The sequence below is a fragment of the Mustela lutreola genome, chromosome 7 (assembly GCF_030435805.1).
Source record: "Mustela lutreola isolate mMusLut2 chromosome 7, mMusLut2.pri, whole genome shotgun sequence".
NCBI classification, from domain to species: domain Eukaryota; kingdom Metazoa; phylum Chordata; class Mammalia; order Carnivora; family Mustelidae; genus Mustela; species Mustela lutreola.
In genome coordinates, this window is record NC_081296.1 from 59,827,649 (window position 1) to 59,847,460 (window position 19,812).

At 47.5% G+C, this 19,812-nt stretch overlaps 1 protein-coding gene across 2 annotated transcripts; it reads left to right on the forward strand.

Moving 5' to 3' along the window:
• The first annotated feature begins 11,998 nt into the window (after window positions 1–11,998).
• Window positions 11,999–19,116, forward strand: LPCAT4 (lysophosphatidylcholine acyltransferase 4). Of its 2 annotated transcripts, none has more exons than XM_059181069.1 (14): window positions 11,999–12,246; window positions 13,506–13,648; window positions 13,972–14,192; window positions 14,500–14,681; window positions 14,800–14,860; window positions 15,148–15,206; window positions 15,396–15,430; window positions 15,958–16,012; window positions 16,178–16,260; window positions 16,511–16,636; window positions 16,983–17,115; window positions 17,902–18,000; window positions 18,337–18,493; window positions 18,745–19,116. In XM_059181069.1, the coding sequence occupies exons 1-14, from the start codon at window positions 12,133–12,135 to the stop codon at window positions 18,897–18,899; spliced, it is 1,623 nt and encodes a 540-aa protein (XP_059037052.1). In that variant the 5' UTR covers window positions 11,999–12,132; the 3' UTR covers window positions 18,900–19,116. The 2 variants fall into 2 exon arrangements, with proteins under 2 accessions (XP_059037052.1, XP_059037053.1); XM_059181070.1 differs by having other exon boundaries at window positions 14,569–14,681.
• Window positions 19,117–19,812: the final 696 nt, after the last annotated feature.

Here is a 19,812-nt window from a genome sequence, read left to right on the forward strand (position 1 = left end):
CTGTGCTTTTTATTCCCATGACTATTCATTCCATAACTGGACACCTGTATCTCCCAATCTCCTTTACCTATTTTTACCATCCCCCCACACCCTTTCCCTCTAGCATCCATGAATGTGTTCTCTGTATTTAAGAGTGTGGGGGGATTGTTCATTTTTTTGTTCCTTTGTTCACGTCTTTTGTTTTATTTTTAGATTCCACATATAAGTGAAATAATGTGGTATTGTCTTTCTCAGTCTGATTTATTTTACTTGGCATAATGCTCTTTAGATCCATCTATGTTGTCACAAATGGCACAATCTCATCCTTTTTTATTTTTAAGATTTTATTTATTTATTTGACAGACAGATCACAAGTAGGCAGAGAGGCAGGCACAGAGAGAGAGGAGAAAGCAGGCTCCCTGCAGAGCAGAGAGCCAATGTGGGGCTCGATCCCAGGACCCTGGGATCATGACCCAAGCTGAAGGCAGAGGCTTTAACCCACTGAGCCACCCAGATGCCCCTCAATCTCATCCTTTTTTAAGGCTGCATTATATTCCAGTGTGGGGGGGGGGGTGTACATGTATATATATAGTATCTTCTTTATTCATTCATCTATCAATGGACACTTGTTTCTGTATCTTGGCTTTTGTAAATAATGCTGCAATAAACATAGAGGTACGTATATCTTTTCCAATTAGTATTTTCTTTCTCTTTGGGTAAATACCCAATAGTGGAATTACTGAATTGTATGGAATTCCTATTTTTAGTGTTTTTAGGAAACTCCATATTGTTTTCCATAGTGGCTGCACCAATATACATTCCCACCAACAGTGCACAAGTGTTCCTTTCTTGCCACACCCCCACCAACACTTGTTATTTCTTGTCTTTTTGTACTAGGCATTCTGACAAGTGTAAGATGATATATTTCATCGTGGTTTTGATTTGCACTTCCCTTATGTTAGTGATGTTGAACACCTCTTCCTATGTCTTTTTTGGAAATATGTCTATTCAGGCCCTTTCCCGTTGTTTGGTTTTTGTTTTTGTTTTTGTTTTTCTGATATTGGGAAGGCTCTTTTTACAGATGAATACTACCTAGAAAATATGGGGAAATGGTTGAATTAAGAAATCACCCTTTTTTGTAGTATTGTGTCTCAATAACACCTCAATAAAAAGAGAGGGAAAAGAGAAAGAAATTACCCTTATGTCATCACGATGTGATAATTGACTCAGGTGGGAATCATCAATGGATGCCAGAATCATCAGGAGAGATTGGTAGGCAACACGATGCCTGTTGTAGACTAATTGTGAAGAATGGTCTCACTTCTTCTCCCCTCTCTAACCATGTGTCTTGCAATGTGACTTTGTAGCTCCCCTGTCAAGAGATGGAGCCTATCTTCTCTACTCCATGAATCTCAACTGGCCTTGTGATGTGTTTTGACCTATGGAATATGGAAGAAATGGCGGTGTCAGTTCCTAACCTAGATCTCACTCACTTCCACTTTCTCCCTTGGAACCCTACTATTGTCATGAGAATAAGCCCAGGTTAGCCTGCGGAGGGTGATACAGGCAATGAGTCAGCATTCAGGAACAAAGCTACCTAGCCAATCTACAGCTGATACATGAGGAAGTCCTGCTGAAACCAGAACTGCCCTCTAAATTCAACTTAAGGGGTGCCCGCGTGGCTCAGTTGGTTAGCATCTGTCTTTGTCTCACGCCATGCTCCCAGGGATGGAGCCCCCTTTCTGGCTCCCTGCTCCCCCGGGGGGTCTGCTTCTCCCTCTCCTTCTGCCCTTCCCCCTACTTGTGTGCTCTCTCTCTCTCTCTCTCTCATGAATAAATAAAATCCTTAAGAAAAATTAAATAAAGTAAATAAATAAACAAACTCAACTTAAATTGCCAACTCTCAGAATCCTGAACTAAATAAATCATTATTTTAAGCCACTCAGTTTTTCGGCTTACTTTGGGATACTAAGTATGCTAAATAATCTAAAACCAAGAGATTAGTTACTTATCACTAAAGGTAAAAATATGTGCCATGCAGTGGAGTGATCTGGCATTCACCACGTTAGCCCTCACTAGTGGTGGAACAACCTGACATTGTTGTTTCCTTAGGTAATACAATAGCAAATACACAGCATTAAGTATGATATGTTCTCGACAAACTTGCTTGAATCTAATCAAATCTCTAAACCTCCGGTCCTGTCTACAGGAAACACAAGGGAGAGAAAAACAAGTGATACAGCAGCATGAAGAAATAAACAAATTAAGGGTCTGGGGATTTTACAAGATGGTTGGCCTGGACTTTTTAGGAAGGAAAAACATGTCATTAAAAAGAAAAGCTAAAGAGATATAATAGCTATGGAGGATGGGAAGTCCAAGATCAAGTCATTGGCAGATTCAGTGTCTGAAAAGAGAGAACCTGCTTCGTGGATCATAGACATCCATCTTCTCACTATGTCCTCAGGTGCTGGAAGGAGCAAGAGAACTCCCCAGGATCTCTTTTATAAGGGCCCTGATCCCATTCATGAGTGCTCCACCCTCATGACCTAATCACCTCTCAAAGACCCCACTCCTAACACCATCACATTGGGGTTTAGGGCTTCAACATATGAATTTTTAGAGGGACACAAAATTCAGTCTATAGCACTAGTCAACCTACAGAATCATGAGAAATATTAAATAATTCTCATTTGAAGCCACCATGCTTTGAGATGACATGTAACACAATAGAGAACTAAACACACAGATAGTCTTCATAAAAACCCTATAAGGTAATTGTCATTATGATCCTCATCTTGTATAAGAGAAAACTAATAGTTTTAATAACTTGTCCAAGATTACAAAATTCAGAAATGGCAAAACCAAGAATTAAAACCTAAATTGGTTTGAATCTAGACCCTGACTCCTGATTAATACATTACAAAACTTCTCAACAAGGCGAATTTGTGCCCCAAGACATAAAACAAACTCTAAACTCCAGTGATGGGGTGCCTGACTGGCGCAGTTGGCAAAGCATGAAATTCTTGCTCTTGGGGTTGTGAGTCCAAGCCCAACATTGGGTGTGGAGATAACTTAAAAAAAAAAATCTTAAGGGGTGCCTGGGTGGCTCAGTTGGTTAAGCATCTGTGTTCATCTCAGATCATGACCCCAAGGTCCTGGGATCAAGTCCTACATCAGGCTCCTGCTGAGGAGGGAGCCTGCTTCAGCCTGCTTCTTCCTCTGCCTGCCACTCCCCCCGCTTGTGCGCTCTCTCTCTTTCTCAAGTAAATAAATAAAATCTTTAAAAATAATAATAAAACCTTAAAAATAAATAAATACATACATAAATAAAATCCAACTATAGAGTAAAAAAGTTCTAGAGAGAATATATTCAGAACACAAATAAATGACTTAACTGCAGCATTTTTGTCACCTGTGGGCAATGTTTCCAAACACAGGGCTTCTAGTGAAAACATACTTTGTCATAAACAGCTTTATTAGTGTTCACCCCAGGCAATGCTAGAGCACAGGGGAACATGGAGATTTTTACAAAAAGTCAGCACCTTCCCACTGAGACTAAAGGGAGAAAGGATATTAATTAGGATCAAACATAAACACTAACGTGTGGTCTCAGCTGGTATCATGATTAATGGGAAGAAGTCTTTGAAGAAAGATTAAAAACCAATGACAGAAGAGATGTTCAACATCACTAGCCACTATAGGAATGCAAATTAAGACCAAAATATGATACAACAACACACCTATTACAACAGCTAAAACTTTAAAAGTAGTGACCACACCAAATGTTGTTAAGAACGTGGGGCATCTGGACCTCTCACATCTCACTGGTACAACAGTAAAATTGGCAGCTTTTTATATAATTCAACATGCAATTACCATACAACTCAGCAATCACACTCCTATCCCAGAGAAGTGAAAATTGACTTCTACCCAAAAACCTGGGCATGAGGGAACCTCGGTGACTCAGCTGATAAGCGTCTGCCTTTGGCTCAGGTCATGATCCCAGGGTCCTGGTATGGAGCCCCACATCAGGCTCTCTCCTTAGCAGAAACCCTGCTTCTCCCTCTCACACTCTCCTTGCTTGTGTTCCCTCTCTCGCTGTGTCTCTCTCTGTCAAATAAATAAATAAAATTGTGAAGAAAAAAAAAAAAAAAACCCTGTGCATGGATGTTCATCACAGCTTTATTTGTAATAGCCAAAGGCTGGAAACAACCAAAATGTCCCTCAATAAGTGAATGGCTCGATAGACTGCTACACCTACTACATGGAGTACCAATCGGTGATAAATAGGAATAAATCGTGAGACATATAAGTAAGTGAAAGACATCAATCTTTTTATTTTTAAACAATCTTTTTTTGTTTTTTTTAAAGATTTTTATTTATTTATCTGACAGAAAGAGAGGTCACAAGTAGGCAGAAAGGCAGGTTGGGGGTGTGGAGGGGTGGCACAGGAAGCAGGCTCCCTGCTGAGCAAAGAGCCCAATGTGGGGCTCAATCCCAGGACCCTGAGATCATGACCTGAGCCAAAGGCAAAGGCTTAACCCGCTGAACCACTCAGGTGTCCCATTTTTTTAAGATTTTACTTATTGGGGCGCCTGGGTGGCTCAGCGGGCTAAGCCTCTGCCTTCGGCTCAGGTCGTGATCTCTGGGTCCTGAGACTGAGTCCCACCTCAGGTTCTCTGCTCAGCAGGGGGCCTGCTTCCCCCCTCTCTCTCTCTGCCTGCTGCTCTGCCTACTTGTGATCTCTCTGTCAAATAAATAAAATCTTCTAAAAAAAAAAGATTTTATTTATTTATTTGACAGAAAGAGAGCATAAGCAGGGGGAGCAGCAGAGGGAGAAGTAGGCTCCCCACTGAGCAGGGAGCCACATGTGGGGCTCCATCCCAGAACCCTGGGATCATGACTTGAGCCAAAGGCAGACACTTAAACAACTGAGCCATCCAGGTACCCCTCTGAAAAGGTTTTTTTTTTTTTAAGTCACATGCTGTATGATCACACTTATATAACATTCTTGATGTGACAAAATTGCAGTGATGGAAAACTTAGTGGTTGCCAGGAAAGAGGGATGGTGAGGAGGAGGGGTAGGTGTAACTCAAAAGGGGTAACACAAGGGAGACCTTTGCAATGAAGGAGAAGTTCTGCATCTTAATCATCTTGGTGTCTACCTGAATCTACACATGAGATATAATTGTATAGACCTACATACACAGTATATACACACATATATACACACACACATTGGGATATTGTACTATAGCTGTATAAGTTGTAACCACTGGGGGAAGCTGAGAAGGATAAATAGACTTCTCTGCACTGTTTTTGAAATTTCCTGTGAACTGGTAATCGTTTCAAAATAAAAAGGTAAGAAAAATATTACAGCATAAAAAAGACCTCAATAAAGTCCATTTTTAAACTAACAAGAGGAAATGAATATAAGATCTTGTTTATTCTCACTGATCTTTTCCCTGGTTCTACTTCTTTGATCTTGTTTATGCCCTGTTTTGTGTGTTCTGATTGTGAGCCAACAAGACAATTTGTGAAATATGGCATGAGAAAGTAATATATGTTACTTTGCATTTAGCAAACAATGATAAGGCACTTACTTTCTACCAGGCACTGTGCTGGACCCCATGCACATAACTAATACCTGAATAACATGCTCTGCTTTGCCTCTTTGCACGTCTCACCACCACCACCTCCATGCACAGTCCCTGACCTAGTTCTCTTCCCCACTTCATTGCTTGTTCCTGGATCTTTCACCAAAACTTAAATGGTGTGGCGCCTGGGTGGCTCAGTGGGCTAAAGCCTCTCTCTGCCTTTGGCTCAGGTCGTGATCCCTGGGTCCTGGGATCGGGCCCCACATCGGGCTCTCTGCTCGGCAGGGAGCCTGCTCCCCTTCCTCTCTCTGCCTGCCTCTCTGCCTACTTGTGATCTCTCTCTGTCAAATAAATAAAATCTTTTAAAGAAAAAAAAATGGTATTTCTGAGAAAGAAAAAAGGCAGGAAACAGAACTCTTTGGTTGCCTCCAGAAAAGGGGAAAGCTCAGGATAAAGAGGGAGGAAGGAATGGCTGCACAACAGCTAACATTAGACAGGGAACATGGGGAGGGTGGGTAGCTGTGGGCCCAAAGCAAAGGAGTCACTGAACAACCGTACAATGAACTATGTTGTGATGCCAACTTCAAGGCTGTTTACTTTATTCTGTACTGACCGCACTCTGACGACTCAAATTTATACCATGATTCCCAGGAAGGATTCGTGCAAATCTAATACCAAAGCTGGAAGAAAAAACTCGGACAGTAGTGGCATCTTCATAAATACCAAAGAGATTCTTTTATTTAGTGGCCTAGTATTCTATAAAAAACACTGAGAATGCTGATCTCAGAGCAGTGACTGAGGTACAGTGATTAATAGCCATCATTCCAGGCTCCTGGACTTGAGGAACTCACAGAGGAACAAGGGATGTCAGAGATCTACATTAGCTATTATTTATTTGTTTGTTTGTGTTCTTGGGGGGAGGGTATTTTTTGTGTTTTGTTTTGTAAATCTGAGACTCTCAAATACCAGAAAACGTTTATTAAACATAGGTATATTCAGCATTAAGGTACACTCAGGGCCACAGAGAAGGAATTGCTCCTCCTTCCTTGATCACATGTGTCCTTAAGCAGAAAACTCCCCTTTCAAAACCTTTCTTCTCATCTCAAACCTATTGAGTATTTTTGAATATGTTGAAGTTTAATTGTGATTTCTTTTTTTCCCTAATCTCTAATTCTCCCAAGGACATCCTTGGTAAACCTAGAATGAAGGTATAAAATCTGTGCTATCCCAACCAAGGAGAAGTCCAACCTCTTGGCTCCGCCCAAAAAATGTGGCTTCATATTAAATGAGGTTCTTGCTTATTGAGATTTCATAAAAATGGTCCAGTATCAATCCTGGCTCAAGAATGAGACGGAATGGGGGTGCCTGAGTGGCTCAGTGGGTTAAGCCGCTGCCTTCGGCTCAGGTCATGATATCAGGGTCCAGGGATGGAGCCCCGCATCGGGCTCTCTGCTCAGCAGGGAGCCTGCTTCCTCTCTCTCTCTGCCTGCCTCTCCATCTACTTGTGATTTCTCTGTGTCAAATAAATAAATAAAATCTTTTAAAAAAAAAAAAAAAGAATGAGACGGAATGAAAAAACTGGAATTCAAGTTCCACAACCACAAGAGAGATTGTGTCCAGCTCACCGTGTGTGTGTGTGTGTGTGTGTATTCCCAGCACTTATTATGGTGTCTGGTACCTAGGGATTGCTCAATAAACATTTTTTCACTAGGGTGCCTGGGTGGCTCAGTCGTTAAGTGGCTGCCTTTAGCTCAGGTCATGATCCCAGGGTCCTGGTATCAAGGCCCACATCAGGCTCCCTGCTTGACCGGAAGCCTGCTTCTTCCTCTCCTGCTCCCTCTTGCTTGTGTTTCCTCTTTCTTTGTGTCTCTCTCTGTCAAATAAAAAAAACAAGCATTTTTTTCATTAAATGGAAAACAGACAAGATGGTTTGTCAGAATCCCCTCGTGCTTTAAGTCACCATATAGTAATATATTTGATCCCCAAAGCATGTGGGGAAACACACTCCTGATTTTGATTTTTCTACCACATGCTCAGACTTCTCCAAAATCTCTATCTCCATCCCCAAGCTCTACATCCACATTTTTTTTAAGATTTTATTTATTTATTTGACAGAGAAATCACAAGTAGATGGAGAGGCAGACAGAGAGAGAGAGAGAGAGGGAAGCAGGCTCCCTGCTGAGCAGAGAGCCCGATGCGGGACTCGATCCCAGGACTCTGAGATCATGACCTGAGCCGAAGGCAGCGGCTTAACCCACTGAGCCACCCAGGCGCCCCTACATCCACATTTTTAAAGGCTTACTAGACAATGCCACCTGAATCTGGCTGGTGCCTCCCAATGAATATGTCTAAATCATGTCAACCCCAAATCTTCCTAGTCTCCCAAGCTAGACCAGTGGTTTCCAACCCATGAAGCAAGAACTTAAGAGACTATGCAGTCAGTAGCCTACCAAGGGCAGGATGATGAAGAAATCAGTCCCAGGTACACAGCAATAATACTGTGTGTTGTCCATAGAGAATATAAAAACAACTAAGTGCTAGAAATCAGTCGGTATTTTATTATCACTGGGCATCAGCAATTCTGAGCAATGCCTGTGATCAAATACTCCTCCAAACAAAATACCCCATGAATCCCAGCTTTAAACAATTGCTGTGGTTACTTTTGAGCTTTAATAATATTTATTTAAGCTTCAAGTTGGACATTTTTATTACTGGCCCTTTAATAAACATTGTAATCTGCATGGAATTTAACTCAAAGGACTCTCAGTTGTACAATTGCCCCCAGACACAAGCAGATTCAGTTGCTATTCCCAGTCATTTAGAAAGTCTGCAAGAGTTTAGAATCATTCCAGACTACTTCAGGCATCCTTCCTGTGTCCAGCCTCTATGGTACTCTGTATTCCTACATTTAAATGGATTTGACATAAACAATGATAGCCTAGTGATATGTCTCAGTCAGCTGACAAAATACCATGGATGGCTTGAGAAACACAAATTTATTTTCTCACAGCTTCGGAGGCTGGAAGTCTGAGATCACACTCTGTTTATAGTGAGGGCTTTCTTCCTAGCTTGCAGATGTCAGCCTTCTCACTGTGCCCTCACATATCAGAGAGAGAGAGCACAAGCTATTTGGCATGAGGTCCCCACCTAGGGGTCAAGTATGCTAAGTATGTAGTGCATGGAATAATTCCAAGGGGCCTAGAAATCAATGTAAAGGTAAAATATTATCTGCAAGCTAAATAAAATACAGAACTCACGTGCTCACTTCGGCAGCACATATACTGAATAAATAACAGAACTCACATTAAATATGTAGCCACATGCCTGGTCCCTAATTAGTTCACTTTGAGTTAATCAAAAGTGGTATTATCCTGGGTGGGCCTGACCTAATCAGGTGAGCCCTGTAAAAGAGAATCTGGAGCTTAGACCCACTCTGGTGCCAGCAGTAAAATCAAGCTACCATAAATTCTCCACTCTCAAGGAAATGAATTCCGCCAACAACTAAGGAGGCTTGGAAGCAGATTCTTCCCTTGTCAAGCAACCAGAAGAGAACATGACCCTCACAACTCCTTGACTTCAGCCTTGTGAGACCCTAAGCAGAGGACCTAGTTAAGCTGGAGTTCTGCCCTGGAGAAACTGTGATAATAAATAGAGGCTGTTATAAGCTGCTAATTTTAAGGCAAGCGTTAAACAGCAACAGAAAACCAAAGTGGTTTTTTGGACATAGCCAAATCTCTGACTTAAACCAGCTTTCTGAGCAAAGAAATTTATTTTCTTGTGTAACAGAGAGGCCAGAAGTACTTTAGACTTCAATTTGGTTTGTTCAGAGGCTCAATTCCATCATCAAAGACCCAGATTCTTTGCATCTCACTACTCTATCCCATGATGCTTTATCTTCAGATAGTTGCAAGATGGCTCCAATAGTCATAGGTGTCCCATTTGGAAACACCCACAGCATAAAAGGAGAGTGTTCATTTGTAAGGCACTTTTAGGAAGAGTAAGGAAACTTCCCAAAGGATCATTCATGTCTCACTGTCCAGAGTCACACGCCCATTCCAAATCACTCATTGAACAAGAAAAAAGGACTTCTTCAGATAGTTTTCACCCACCCTGGCTGCTCCTGAGGCAAATGGCAGTGTGAGGCAGTTAGGTACTTGAACTAATCAGGGTTCTGTTAAGGGGAGAAATGACCAATCAAAAAGTTTACAAAAGGGGCGCCTGGGTGGCTCAGTGGGTTAAAGCCTCTGCCTTCGGCTCAGGTCATGATCCCAGTGTCCTGGGATCAAGCCCCGCATCATTGGGCTCTCTGCTCAGCAGGAAACCTGCATCCCCCCTCTCTCTCTGCCTGCCTCTCTGCTGACTTGTGATCTCTGTCAAGTAAATAAATAAAATCTTTAAAAAAAAAAAAAGTTTACAAAAAAGTATGAAACCTCTAGCCCATCAGTTCAGCACTGGCAGAATCAACTATACTAGAGCATCTAAATTAGAATAAGGCAGACAGCAGAGGGGCAAAAATAAAGAAACTGTACCTTGGCAATTAGCAGCTAATAGCAAGCACATTTGCAGAACATTTTTGCAGAAAGTTAAAGATTATTTCTTTGAAATGTTAAAAACTACCACAGATACTGAGATTGTTCTGCAATGAGTAATAAGAAATCTTGAAACCGTGAAGTTACAGCATGTCAGAGAGTAGCGAGGAGCAAGAACATTCATTACAAGAGACGCAGCAGGTGAACAGACAAATGATGGAAGAATAGAGATCCACACCAGACACATTGCCTAAGGGTTTTCATCAGTTCCACAGAATCAGAAATTAGTATCAAAACTTTCTCTGTGCATCATTGATAATATGTGGTTATACTTAATTACATAATGATTTGTGTATAATTATTATTACTCTGTGGGTGAGTTCTAAGCTTAATAACTCCTTCTGGTATGGGTATAGATTTCTGCCAAAATATAGAGGCATAAAAAGCAAATCATGTGTAACTACAAATTTGATAGGTTGCCTTAATGGAAGAAAAAGAATTATAAAAATATTTTAACTACCTTGGAGAGATAGATACATAGAAACCTGTTCTCCCTTAAGTAGGAGGTAGAAGAGGTACAGGTATCTAATTATCCATCACCTTAGACACCTTCAACTTTCATGTATGTCAGTAATTACTCAAGAAAATTGGAAACGATTTTTAAATTTTTTAAAAGGTAAAAGAGCTACAGAATCTGAGAACGTTTAAGAAATAAATAAATCGACCAGGATATCCTTTTGTTTCTCTGAGAATGCTGATGCTCTCATGAATACAGGTAGGAATTAAGTCAGTACATTAAGGGGCAGGAGGGAGAGAAGGGGATCTTGATAGAAGCAGAGTGACTTCTAGCGTTTGCCTGGTCCCCCTTGCAATGAAAGTGTGCAATGATCCAGCAGACCACTTCTCTGCCATTGTCCCCACTGCCCTCAGGAAATGGTGACTGACAGGAATGCTTAAGAGAGAAAACTTGGTGAACTGAAGGCAGCTTCTTTCCACAAGCAGGGGGGATCTCACCCCTTTTTGTCGTGGGTATTCTCTTTCTGATTTTTACTAGCTGTGGACCTCAAAGTCCGTCCAGTTCTCTGATCTCGCCATCGCCTGACAACCCGATGCTGACCACTTCATGAGTTTTACAAGGACGGTCTGCAGCTTGAACGTCAAGGGCAGAGAGACAAAGAGGAGCAGACGGAGAAAGAGACTAGAAGTGAAAAAGGAAAGCTGCCTCTGCGGTCACCCAGCCTTTCCGACTTCCACTGCCCCTCCCCTGCCTGGGCCTTGCCAGGCTCACGGGAAGCACAAGCGCCAGCATCTCCCAGGCTGCTGGGGCCCGGCGGACGCCAGGTGCGCGCGGCAGAACTGGAAATCCTGTTCAGCGCCGGCTGGACGCGGATGCCGAGAGGCGTGAGGCACAACACGGCCGCCAGAGGGCACGAGCGCCCCAAGTCCTCGCGCGATGGCGTCGCCGCCACCAAGAAGGAAGGGTGGTCGGCCTGCCAGGAGGGGTGGCTGGGGTCCGCGAGCCCACGGGGAGAGCTGCGGCCTCCGCGCACCGCGCACCGCTCCTCCATTCCCAGCCGCCCGAGGGACCCGATCTGCGCTCGCAGGGTGACCTCGACGCCGGGCGGGGTCGAAGGACGCTCTCAGCTCCGCACCCACCTCGCGGCCCCAAGCCCGCTCCGAGCCGGAGGCCTGCGGGGAGGCGGCGACCCGCTGTTCCGAGAAGAACGCCCCGAGGGCCAGGCCAGGGGTCAGCGCGCCCTGGCATCCGGCCGCCGCGGAACAATGGCCGGAGGGGCTGCGACGGGCACGACGGACGCGGTGGAGCAGGGGCGCCCGGGCGCTGGAAGCTCCGCCCCTCGGCAGGCTCCCTGACAACGCGGGCCGGGCCGCGCAGCCTGCTCCCCGCCCCTCGGCGCTCAACACCAGGCGGGGCCCCGGCCGGAGCGCTGCAGCAGCAGCCGCTGCTCTGCAGAGCGGGGCCCGGGGTCGGGGCCGGGGCGTCCTCGTTCCCACCTTCTCCCGCCGCTATGAGCCAGGGAAGTCCGGGGGACTGGGCCCCCCTCGACCCAACCCCCGGATCCCCAGCGCCCCCCAACCCCTTCGTGCATGAGTTACACCTCTCCCGCCTCCAGAGGGTTAAGGTAAAGTGTGAGTGGGGGGCGTCGGGAGGACTCGTGGGGATAGGAAAGGGAGGCAGTTTAGAGCCCAGGCAAAGATGGGGATGGGATCCCGAAAAGAGGTGGGTGAGAGGCTTGCGGGGAGGGTGTCCGGGGGAGCGCACGTGGGGGCGGCGGGGGGCGGCGAGAAGTCCTTGGAGAGGGCGCGGGCTTGGGCGATGGATAGCTCGAAGGTGTGGAAGAATTGACTAGGTGAGGATGGAGGACAGCAGGAGACCCAGAGATGAGGCGAGATGGAAGATACTGGGGAATGCGGTTTACATCCTGCGGAGGCCGATGAACTAGGATGGAGGTGGAGGCTACGGAAAGCCGGGGGTGGGGGCAGGGGCGTGCTGAGTGCTTCCTCGAGGCTCTGAATGAGAGGGAAGACGTCTCTAGATCCATAATCTGCGCCCCTGTACGGATCCAACACCCCGCCTTTCCAACTCCCCCCTCCCCTCACTGCAGCACCTCTTGGTGGGGGGTAGGGTGGCTGAGAAGGGGGCTCACTACAGGAAGTGGAGAGGCGCACCAGCCTCTGGGAACTGGGGAAGGGTGTGGGAAGGGAGTGTCCAAGGTATCTGCTACCCTCACCACCCCTGAGGCAGGCTCCTGGGGCTCAGTTTGTTTACCTGCACTCTCCCCAGGGCAGCCCCGGGAGTCACCCTGGCTCCTGGCAACCCCTACCCTGCGGAGTAGGGCCAAGCTCTTCTCCCCCGCCCACCACCACCACCACCCCCGTCCTAGGGGAGTGCTGTTGAGTGGAACTAGACTGGCCTGGGCCTAAAAAGGGGACCTCTGTGTGTTCCAACTCTACCACCTCCGAGGGCCAAAGTAGAAAGAACTATGCACCCGGTTTCTGGTGGACATAGGAGCTATTTATGGAATGCGAGGTGGGGGAGGAACTATCTCCAGCCTGCTCTCCTTCAAGCACTGTGCTGGGCGCCTCCACAGGGGTTATCATTAAACGTTCTTAACAGCCTTACCAAGTGATAGATGCATTTTATGATTTAAAAATCAGGTCCGATCCGAATTATGAGGCCCCTGGTCCTATTAATCCTTTATCCTCTCGCCTTTATTGGTACCTTCATCTCACCTTGGATTCCGGCCCCATCTTTTCCCACACCACCTGTCCCCAGACCCACAGGGGGTGATGGCTCTCTGCTTTATCCTTGTGGGGGAACGGAAGCAATGGAGAGAGTGTCTCCCAGTCCTGAAGTGACATTTTCTCCCACCCTCTGCAGTTCTGCCTCCTGGGGGCACTGTTGGCCCCCATCCGAGTGCTTCTGGCCTTTATTGTCCTCTTTCTCCTCTGGCCCTTTGCCTGGCTGCAAGTAGCTGGTCTTACGGAGGAGCAGCTTCAGGAGCCAATTACAGGATGGAGGAAGTAAGTGGGGGATCAGCCCCCAGAGACCCTACTTCTGGATTCTCTTCCCTATTATTCATTCTGCTCCGTCTTCGAGAAGAAATGGAGGGAGGGTTCTGAAGCTCTGCTACCCAGCCTAGATAGGTGAGATGAGTCAGCCAGGTACCCAGGACCTCAGCTCTAGGATGCTCCCTGATGTGTCCTAGAGTAGCCGGACTTCATTCAGCCCCTTGGCAGAGGAAGAGGGGACAAGAGAAGGGCAGCTGCTTTTCTGGGTGCCTAAGCCTGGGGGTGAATAAGGGACAGAATCACCGCCTCTGCTGATGCCCAGCCTTGTCCTGCAGGACTGTGTGCCACAACGGGGTGCTGGGCCTCAGCCGCCTGCTCTTTTTCCTGCTGGGCTTCCTTCGAATTCGCGTTCGGGGCCAGCGGGCCTCTCGCCTTCAAGCCCCTGTCCTTGTTGCCGCTCCCCACTCTACTTTCTTTGACCCCATTGTTCTGCTGCCCTGTGACCTGCCCAAGGTTGTGTCCCGAGCTGAGAACCTTTCCGTGCCTGTCATTGGAGGTGAGAGAGCATAAGGGGTGAAGGGGAGAGATGACAGCTCTGAGCAAAAAATGGCAGGAATCTGAGCTGCTCTGGAGAGAAGAACTGGCCTCAAGGGGGAAGGGAAAGGTTGGAAGGGAAGTCGGCTCTTGCTGGCAAATGAGATGCAAATGGATACCTTTGTGAACCAGCCCCTTAGATTCTGAGGGCTGGTGCTTGGAGGTGTTGGAAGGACCTCTGATCACTAGCCTGAAAGGACAACTCACAATAAAAGGAGGGTCCCCAGGGCAAAGAGATGACTGCCAAGCTTCTCCTACTTTTGAGGAAGTGGTGGCTGCCAGTATTAAAGGCCCTGGGTGGGAACCAAGTGACTCCTTGTGTCCTTTCTGGACCCCAGCCCTTCTCCGCTTCAACCAAGCCATTTTAGTATCCCGGCATGACCCGGCTTCTCGGCGCAGAGTGGTGGAGGAGGTCCGAAGGCGGGCTACCTCAGGAGGCAAGTGGCCCCAGGTGGGTAAGGGTCTAAAAATCTCACCTTTTATGTGTTCCCAAAGAGGCTTCTCTTTCCTCCCTCCCCTTCAGGATACCCCCACCTCATTCCAGTCCCTTGGGTTTTTGTTTCCCCCAGGTACTATTCTTTCCTGAGGGCACCTGTTCCAACAAGAAGGCTTTGCTTAAATTCAAACCAGGTGAATAAAACCATAGTGGGTGGTAGGGCTGCAGGAGAAAGGAGCCCCAGACTTGGAGGGGGACTCTAGAATAACCCAGGAAGTGGAGCGGAGATCATAGGGAAGAGAGATAGGGAACTCCTAGGTGACACTGAAAAGTCTCTAGGAGTCAGAAAGAAAATTGCAAATGAAATAGAGTCAGGCCAGATATTACGTCAGAACTGTCCCAGACCCTGACCTTCATGCCTTCTAGCTACCTCCAAGAACTAACCTCTGCCTGGGGTGTGGGGGGTGGGAATGGGATTTAGGAGCCTTCATCGCCGGGGTGCCTGTGCAGCCTGTCCTCATCCAATACCCCAACAGTCTGGTGAGTCTGAGTGCAGGAGAGGAGACTGGGGGAGCCCAGAGCCACCCTAAATCAGTGAGAACTTTTGGTATTGCGGTGGGATGTGCACGTGGGGTGGGAGCGGGGTCAGGGCCTCTGCCCAAGGAAGATGGGCCAGCTCCAGGAAAGACAAGTAATCCCTATCTCCCCTCACCTCTGCTTCTCCCCTAGGACACCACCAGCTGGGCATGGAGGGGCCCTGGAGTGTGAGTCTTGGTGTTTCTGGGGTGAGGGTGGGGAGCAGGGCCCGTCAGAGAATTTCTGGCCCATCTCAATCTCCAGGCAAGGCAAACAGACCTTCTTCATTGTCTGTTGAGAACTCTAGAGAAGAGGGTGCCTGTTTCCCTGTTTTGTTCTGATCTCCCCGTAATCTGGAAGTGCTTCCAGCCACCCCACCTAATCTTTCCTTCTGGGACTGTAGCTCCTTTGAACTTACAATCCAGTGTTTCTGAGCAATCTCCCCCATCTGTCCCTTGAGAGCCAGCATGGTTGCCTCACCTTTTCTGGCAGTTACTCACACCTCTTCTCTGGCAGGTCCTCCTCACACCTGTCCCCGCCATGCTCTCTCTTTCCCTACAGCCTTCTGGCGCTTCCCTCTGTCTCCCATTTGCTTATTTACCTAGCTCACTGTGTGGTTCGGGGTCCGTTTTTATATGATGGGAAGAACTTTCCCACTCCCCTCCTCATCCCATATTTAGGGATTGGTGAGCATCTGAGGTCTCTCTTCTCTTAGACTGAAAGTCCTCTGGCTCACAGCCTCTCAGCCCTGCAGCATCGTGGATGTGGAGGTAGGACATGTGCCACCCTCCCCAACGCCACCGTGGGTGGGGAGGCGAATAGGCATCGGCGGACCCCTGAAGGGAAAAGAGGGTGGGAGTACTCACCCATAGCTTTGAGGTACTGATGAGAAGTCTGTGTGTGTGTGTGTGTGTGTGTGTGTGTGTGTGTTTCAGTTCCTCCCTGTGTACCACCCCAGCCTGGAGGAGAGCAGGAACCCCACCCTCTATGCCAACAATGTCCAGAGGGTAATGGCACAGTGAGTATCCCACAAAATATTTCCTGGAGTAGATATACAGGACATAGGAAACGGGGGTGTGTGGAAGGCTGAGGTTCCAAGGCAACGATCGGGGAGTGGGCAGTGGACTGGGTTCTACACAGCTGAGATTAGGGGTGGTTAAAGGGGCCCGGTCCCCTCCACGTTCAGCTGTCCAGACTCGGTAATGAACCCTTAGAAGACTCTTCTTCCTTGTTCTCCCCACTCTGTTCCATCACTTTTCATCCTATAGGGCCCTGGGCATTCCAGCCACTGAGTGTGAGTTTGTAGGGAGCTTGCCTGTGATCGTGGTGGGCCGGCTGAAGGTCGCCCTGGAGCCGAGGCTCTGGGAACTGGGAAAGGTGCTTCGGAAGGCTGGGTAAGTGACCTTTAATGTAAGGGTGTGGGCAGTGACAACGGATAGAGAAAGAAATGGGGAAAATGAAGGAAAGTCTTAAAAAAGAAAGAAATGGGAAGGTAGAGGATTTTTTCTTTCTTTTTTTTTTTTTTTTAAAGATAATGGAGTAAAAGGAAGGACGTAAAAAGAAAGGGAAAGATATGTAATAAGCCCAGTGAGAAAAGGAGGAATGGTTCTCACAGGACTGAGTTAGAGTCCATCTTAGAAAAACACCAGATACACCTGTGCTGGGGGGACTCTTGGGGCTACAGGCCAAGTTCCAGGAAGAAGCTGAGTAAGCTGTCTGCCTTCAACAATTCCATTGTAGGTTGTCTCCTGGCTGTGTGGACACTGGGGCAGAGCCGGGCCGGAGTCGAATGATCAGCCAGGAAGAGTTTGCCAGGCAGCTACAGCTCTCTGACCCCCAGACGGTGGCTGGAGCCTTTAGCTACTTCCAGCAGGTAAAGGGGCTGGATGCAGAGGCCATGCCCTCCAGGCTGATGTGCTCAGGCTCAGGCAAAGGTGGGGGGCCATACAACCTTGTGGAGCACCTCTGAGTGGTAGGAAGATGACATATGGGAGAGAACATGGTACAGGTTAGGCAGTGATGACTTTGAAACTGAGATCTTTGCAATACTTTTTAAAAATAACCCTTAGCTTCTCTAGAGGATTCCTGAACTATCTCAAAAATTTTGGCACTCTATAAATTTCCTGGAACTTCCTCTAAAGGGACAGAGAGTGTTGATTCCTTAGATTGGGGCTGACTGTGTCTGAAAGGAGTTTCTCCACTTAGCCTATAGCAGAGCAGAATCAAAACTGGAATAGCACGGTGTCACCAGGGAAGACATCCTCCCTGAGTTTTTTTTGGTAAGAAATTATGCCAGTGGCCCTCTCTTTATCTGTTGGACCAGTCCTCCAGCACAGGCTGAGTCAGCAGAGAACCAGTTTTTCCAGCGTGGGGTATGTCAGAAGCCTGATGGTAACTTCAGCATTCCTGGGGGATTCCCTAACATTCATAGGAGATCCCTTTCAGGAGAGCTTTGTCCCCAGGTGACGTGGGGATAGCTTGAACGGACCCATGACCTGAGAGAAATCCCAGGAGTCCTGGAGAGTTTAGAGCTCACTGTTCTAAGGAAGAAGGCACAAGGGTCATCTCTGGGCCTGCTGAGAAGAGGGAGGAGCCAAAATCCAGGGCAGGAGGGAGGACACAGCATTAGTCCTCATCCTGCCCTGGTTTCTCCCTCCAGGATGCCCAAGGTTTGGTGGACTTTCGAGATGTGGCCTTGGCACTGGCAGCTCTGGATGGAGGCAGGAGCCTGGACGAGTTGACTCGCCTGGCCTTTGAGGTATCAGAGAGATGGGGGCGGGGAATGCGTGGTGGCTGTGCCTACCCCTACCTGGAGGCCTCTGTGGGGTGTTGCTCCCAGTAGCTTCTAGACGATAGGTGCTCAGTATCCCCCACCCCAGTGCCCCAGTGTTGAGACCTGGCTGAGAACAGGGCAAGGGCAACAGCTGTGAGTTTTTAATACTGTGCAAAGGGCCAGGGTGTGGGTGGCAGGGGAGAAAGAGAGAGCCTGTACTCCATGCTCTTGGAAGAGGAGGTACTCGTCAGGCAGACCTGCAGGGCAGTGTGGGGCCATGGCCTGAGGACAGGGCTTAACTTGCGTCTGTTTCTGTGCCAGCTCTTTGCCGAGGAGCAAGTAGAGGGGCCCGGCCGCCTGCTGTACAGAGACGGCTTCAGCACCATCCTGCACCTGCTGCTGGGGTCCCCCCGCCCTGCTGCTGCAACTTTGCATGCTGAGCTATGCCAGGCGGGACCCCACCAAGGCCTCTCCCTCTGTGAGTCACTGCCTTCTCTGCCAAGAGGGCTGGAGCCACCACCAGCACCATGCTGGGAGGGGACAGGGGCTGGTGGCTCATCCTCTTGAGAGGTGAGGCTGGGAAGGCGAAGAGGACAGAACCTCAGATCTGAGAAGTGAAGCAGGGGTGAGAGGGACAGGACATACTGATTCTGAAAAAGAACAGGGCTACCCTCTCCCCCTCCTCCTTCAATGGTTTGACTTTTTCCCTTCTCCCTCTTCCCTGCCCAGGTCAGTTCCAAGACTTCTCCCTCCACGACCCGCTCCACGGGAAGCTCTTCAGCACCTACCTGCGCCCCTCCCCGAAACCACAGGCCTCAACCCCAGGCGGCCGCATGGCTCTGGCCAACGGGACTGTGCCAGCACCCAAGCAGAAGGGCGACTGAGAGCCTTGACCTCCCCAGCTCGCCTCCGGCCTACCCTGTGCCTCAAGCCCATTTCTGCTCCTGCTTGAGTTTTTTTGTTACTGTTGTTGGTTGTGTTTTGTTTTTGTTTTTTTTTTAAGTTGATTTTCATTTTTTGCTTGGGTTTTGTTTTTTTTTTTGTAAAAAACTATTTTATATATAAATATAAATATATATCTATATCTATTTAAAAAAATAAGGCTATTACATGGATAGTAGCAGCTGGGAACAAGAGGGATTAATGGTTGCAGGCTACCCATTGGAAGATCTCAAAGGTTCCCGGGCTCAGTCCTCTTGGCTGTTGCTGGACACAGCCCAGCCGCACTTCAGCTGGACCAGATGGGGCTCTTTCCTACACAGAAATCATGCCCATGTCACATCCTCCCCTTCTGTTGTCATACCCTATATATGTACCTTTTAACAGGCTTCCTCGTGAACCTCTTTTCAGTCTATTCCCTCTTGTTCTGTCCTCATTAGAGATTAAAAAATAGCTAATGACCATTTTATATTTAATAATCCCCCTGAGAATGATTCCCCCTCCCATGGTGGGAGCAGAGAGCTGTGTCCAGAGCAGCCTCTGCCCTGCAGCTCAGACCAGCGTCAGGAGGGTGGTTTTTTTTTTTTTTTGCCAGGGATGGATGATTGGAGGACGTTTAACTCCCTTCTGTCCAGCCTCTTCAAGGAAGGTGGGGGAAGCCTCCCTTAAAAAGGTGCTGTCTAGATAGAGTTATGGAAAACTAATTAGATTTAGGAAATTAGATATCTAACCCAGAGATCTGACAGTTTAAAAAAAATTTTAAAAAAAGGCATCTTTCCATCTTACAGACGTTTAAAGGGAAACAGATAATGATGGCCTTTCCTGAGAAGCACTCCCCAGCATGGAGTCTAGGCTTTT

Bases quoted from the DNA above. Each gene is read 5' to 3' on its own strand.
- LPCAT4 (XM_059181069.1), top strand. From the start codon at position 12,133: ATGAGCCAGGGAAGTCCGGGGGACTGGGCCCCCCTCGACCCAACCCCC. The intron at 12,247-13,505 runs GTAAAGTGTGAG...CACCCTCTGCAG, and splicing joins CCCGCCTCCAGAGGGTTAAG to TTCTGCCTCCTGGGGGCACT. The intron at 15,431-15,957 runs GTGAGTCTTGGT...CTCTTCTCTTAG, and splicing joins GCATGGAGGGGCCCTGGAGT to ACTGAAAGTCCTCTGGCTCA.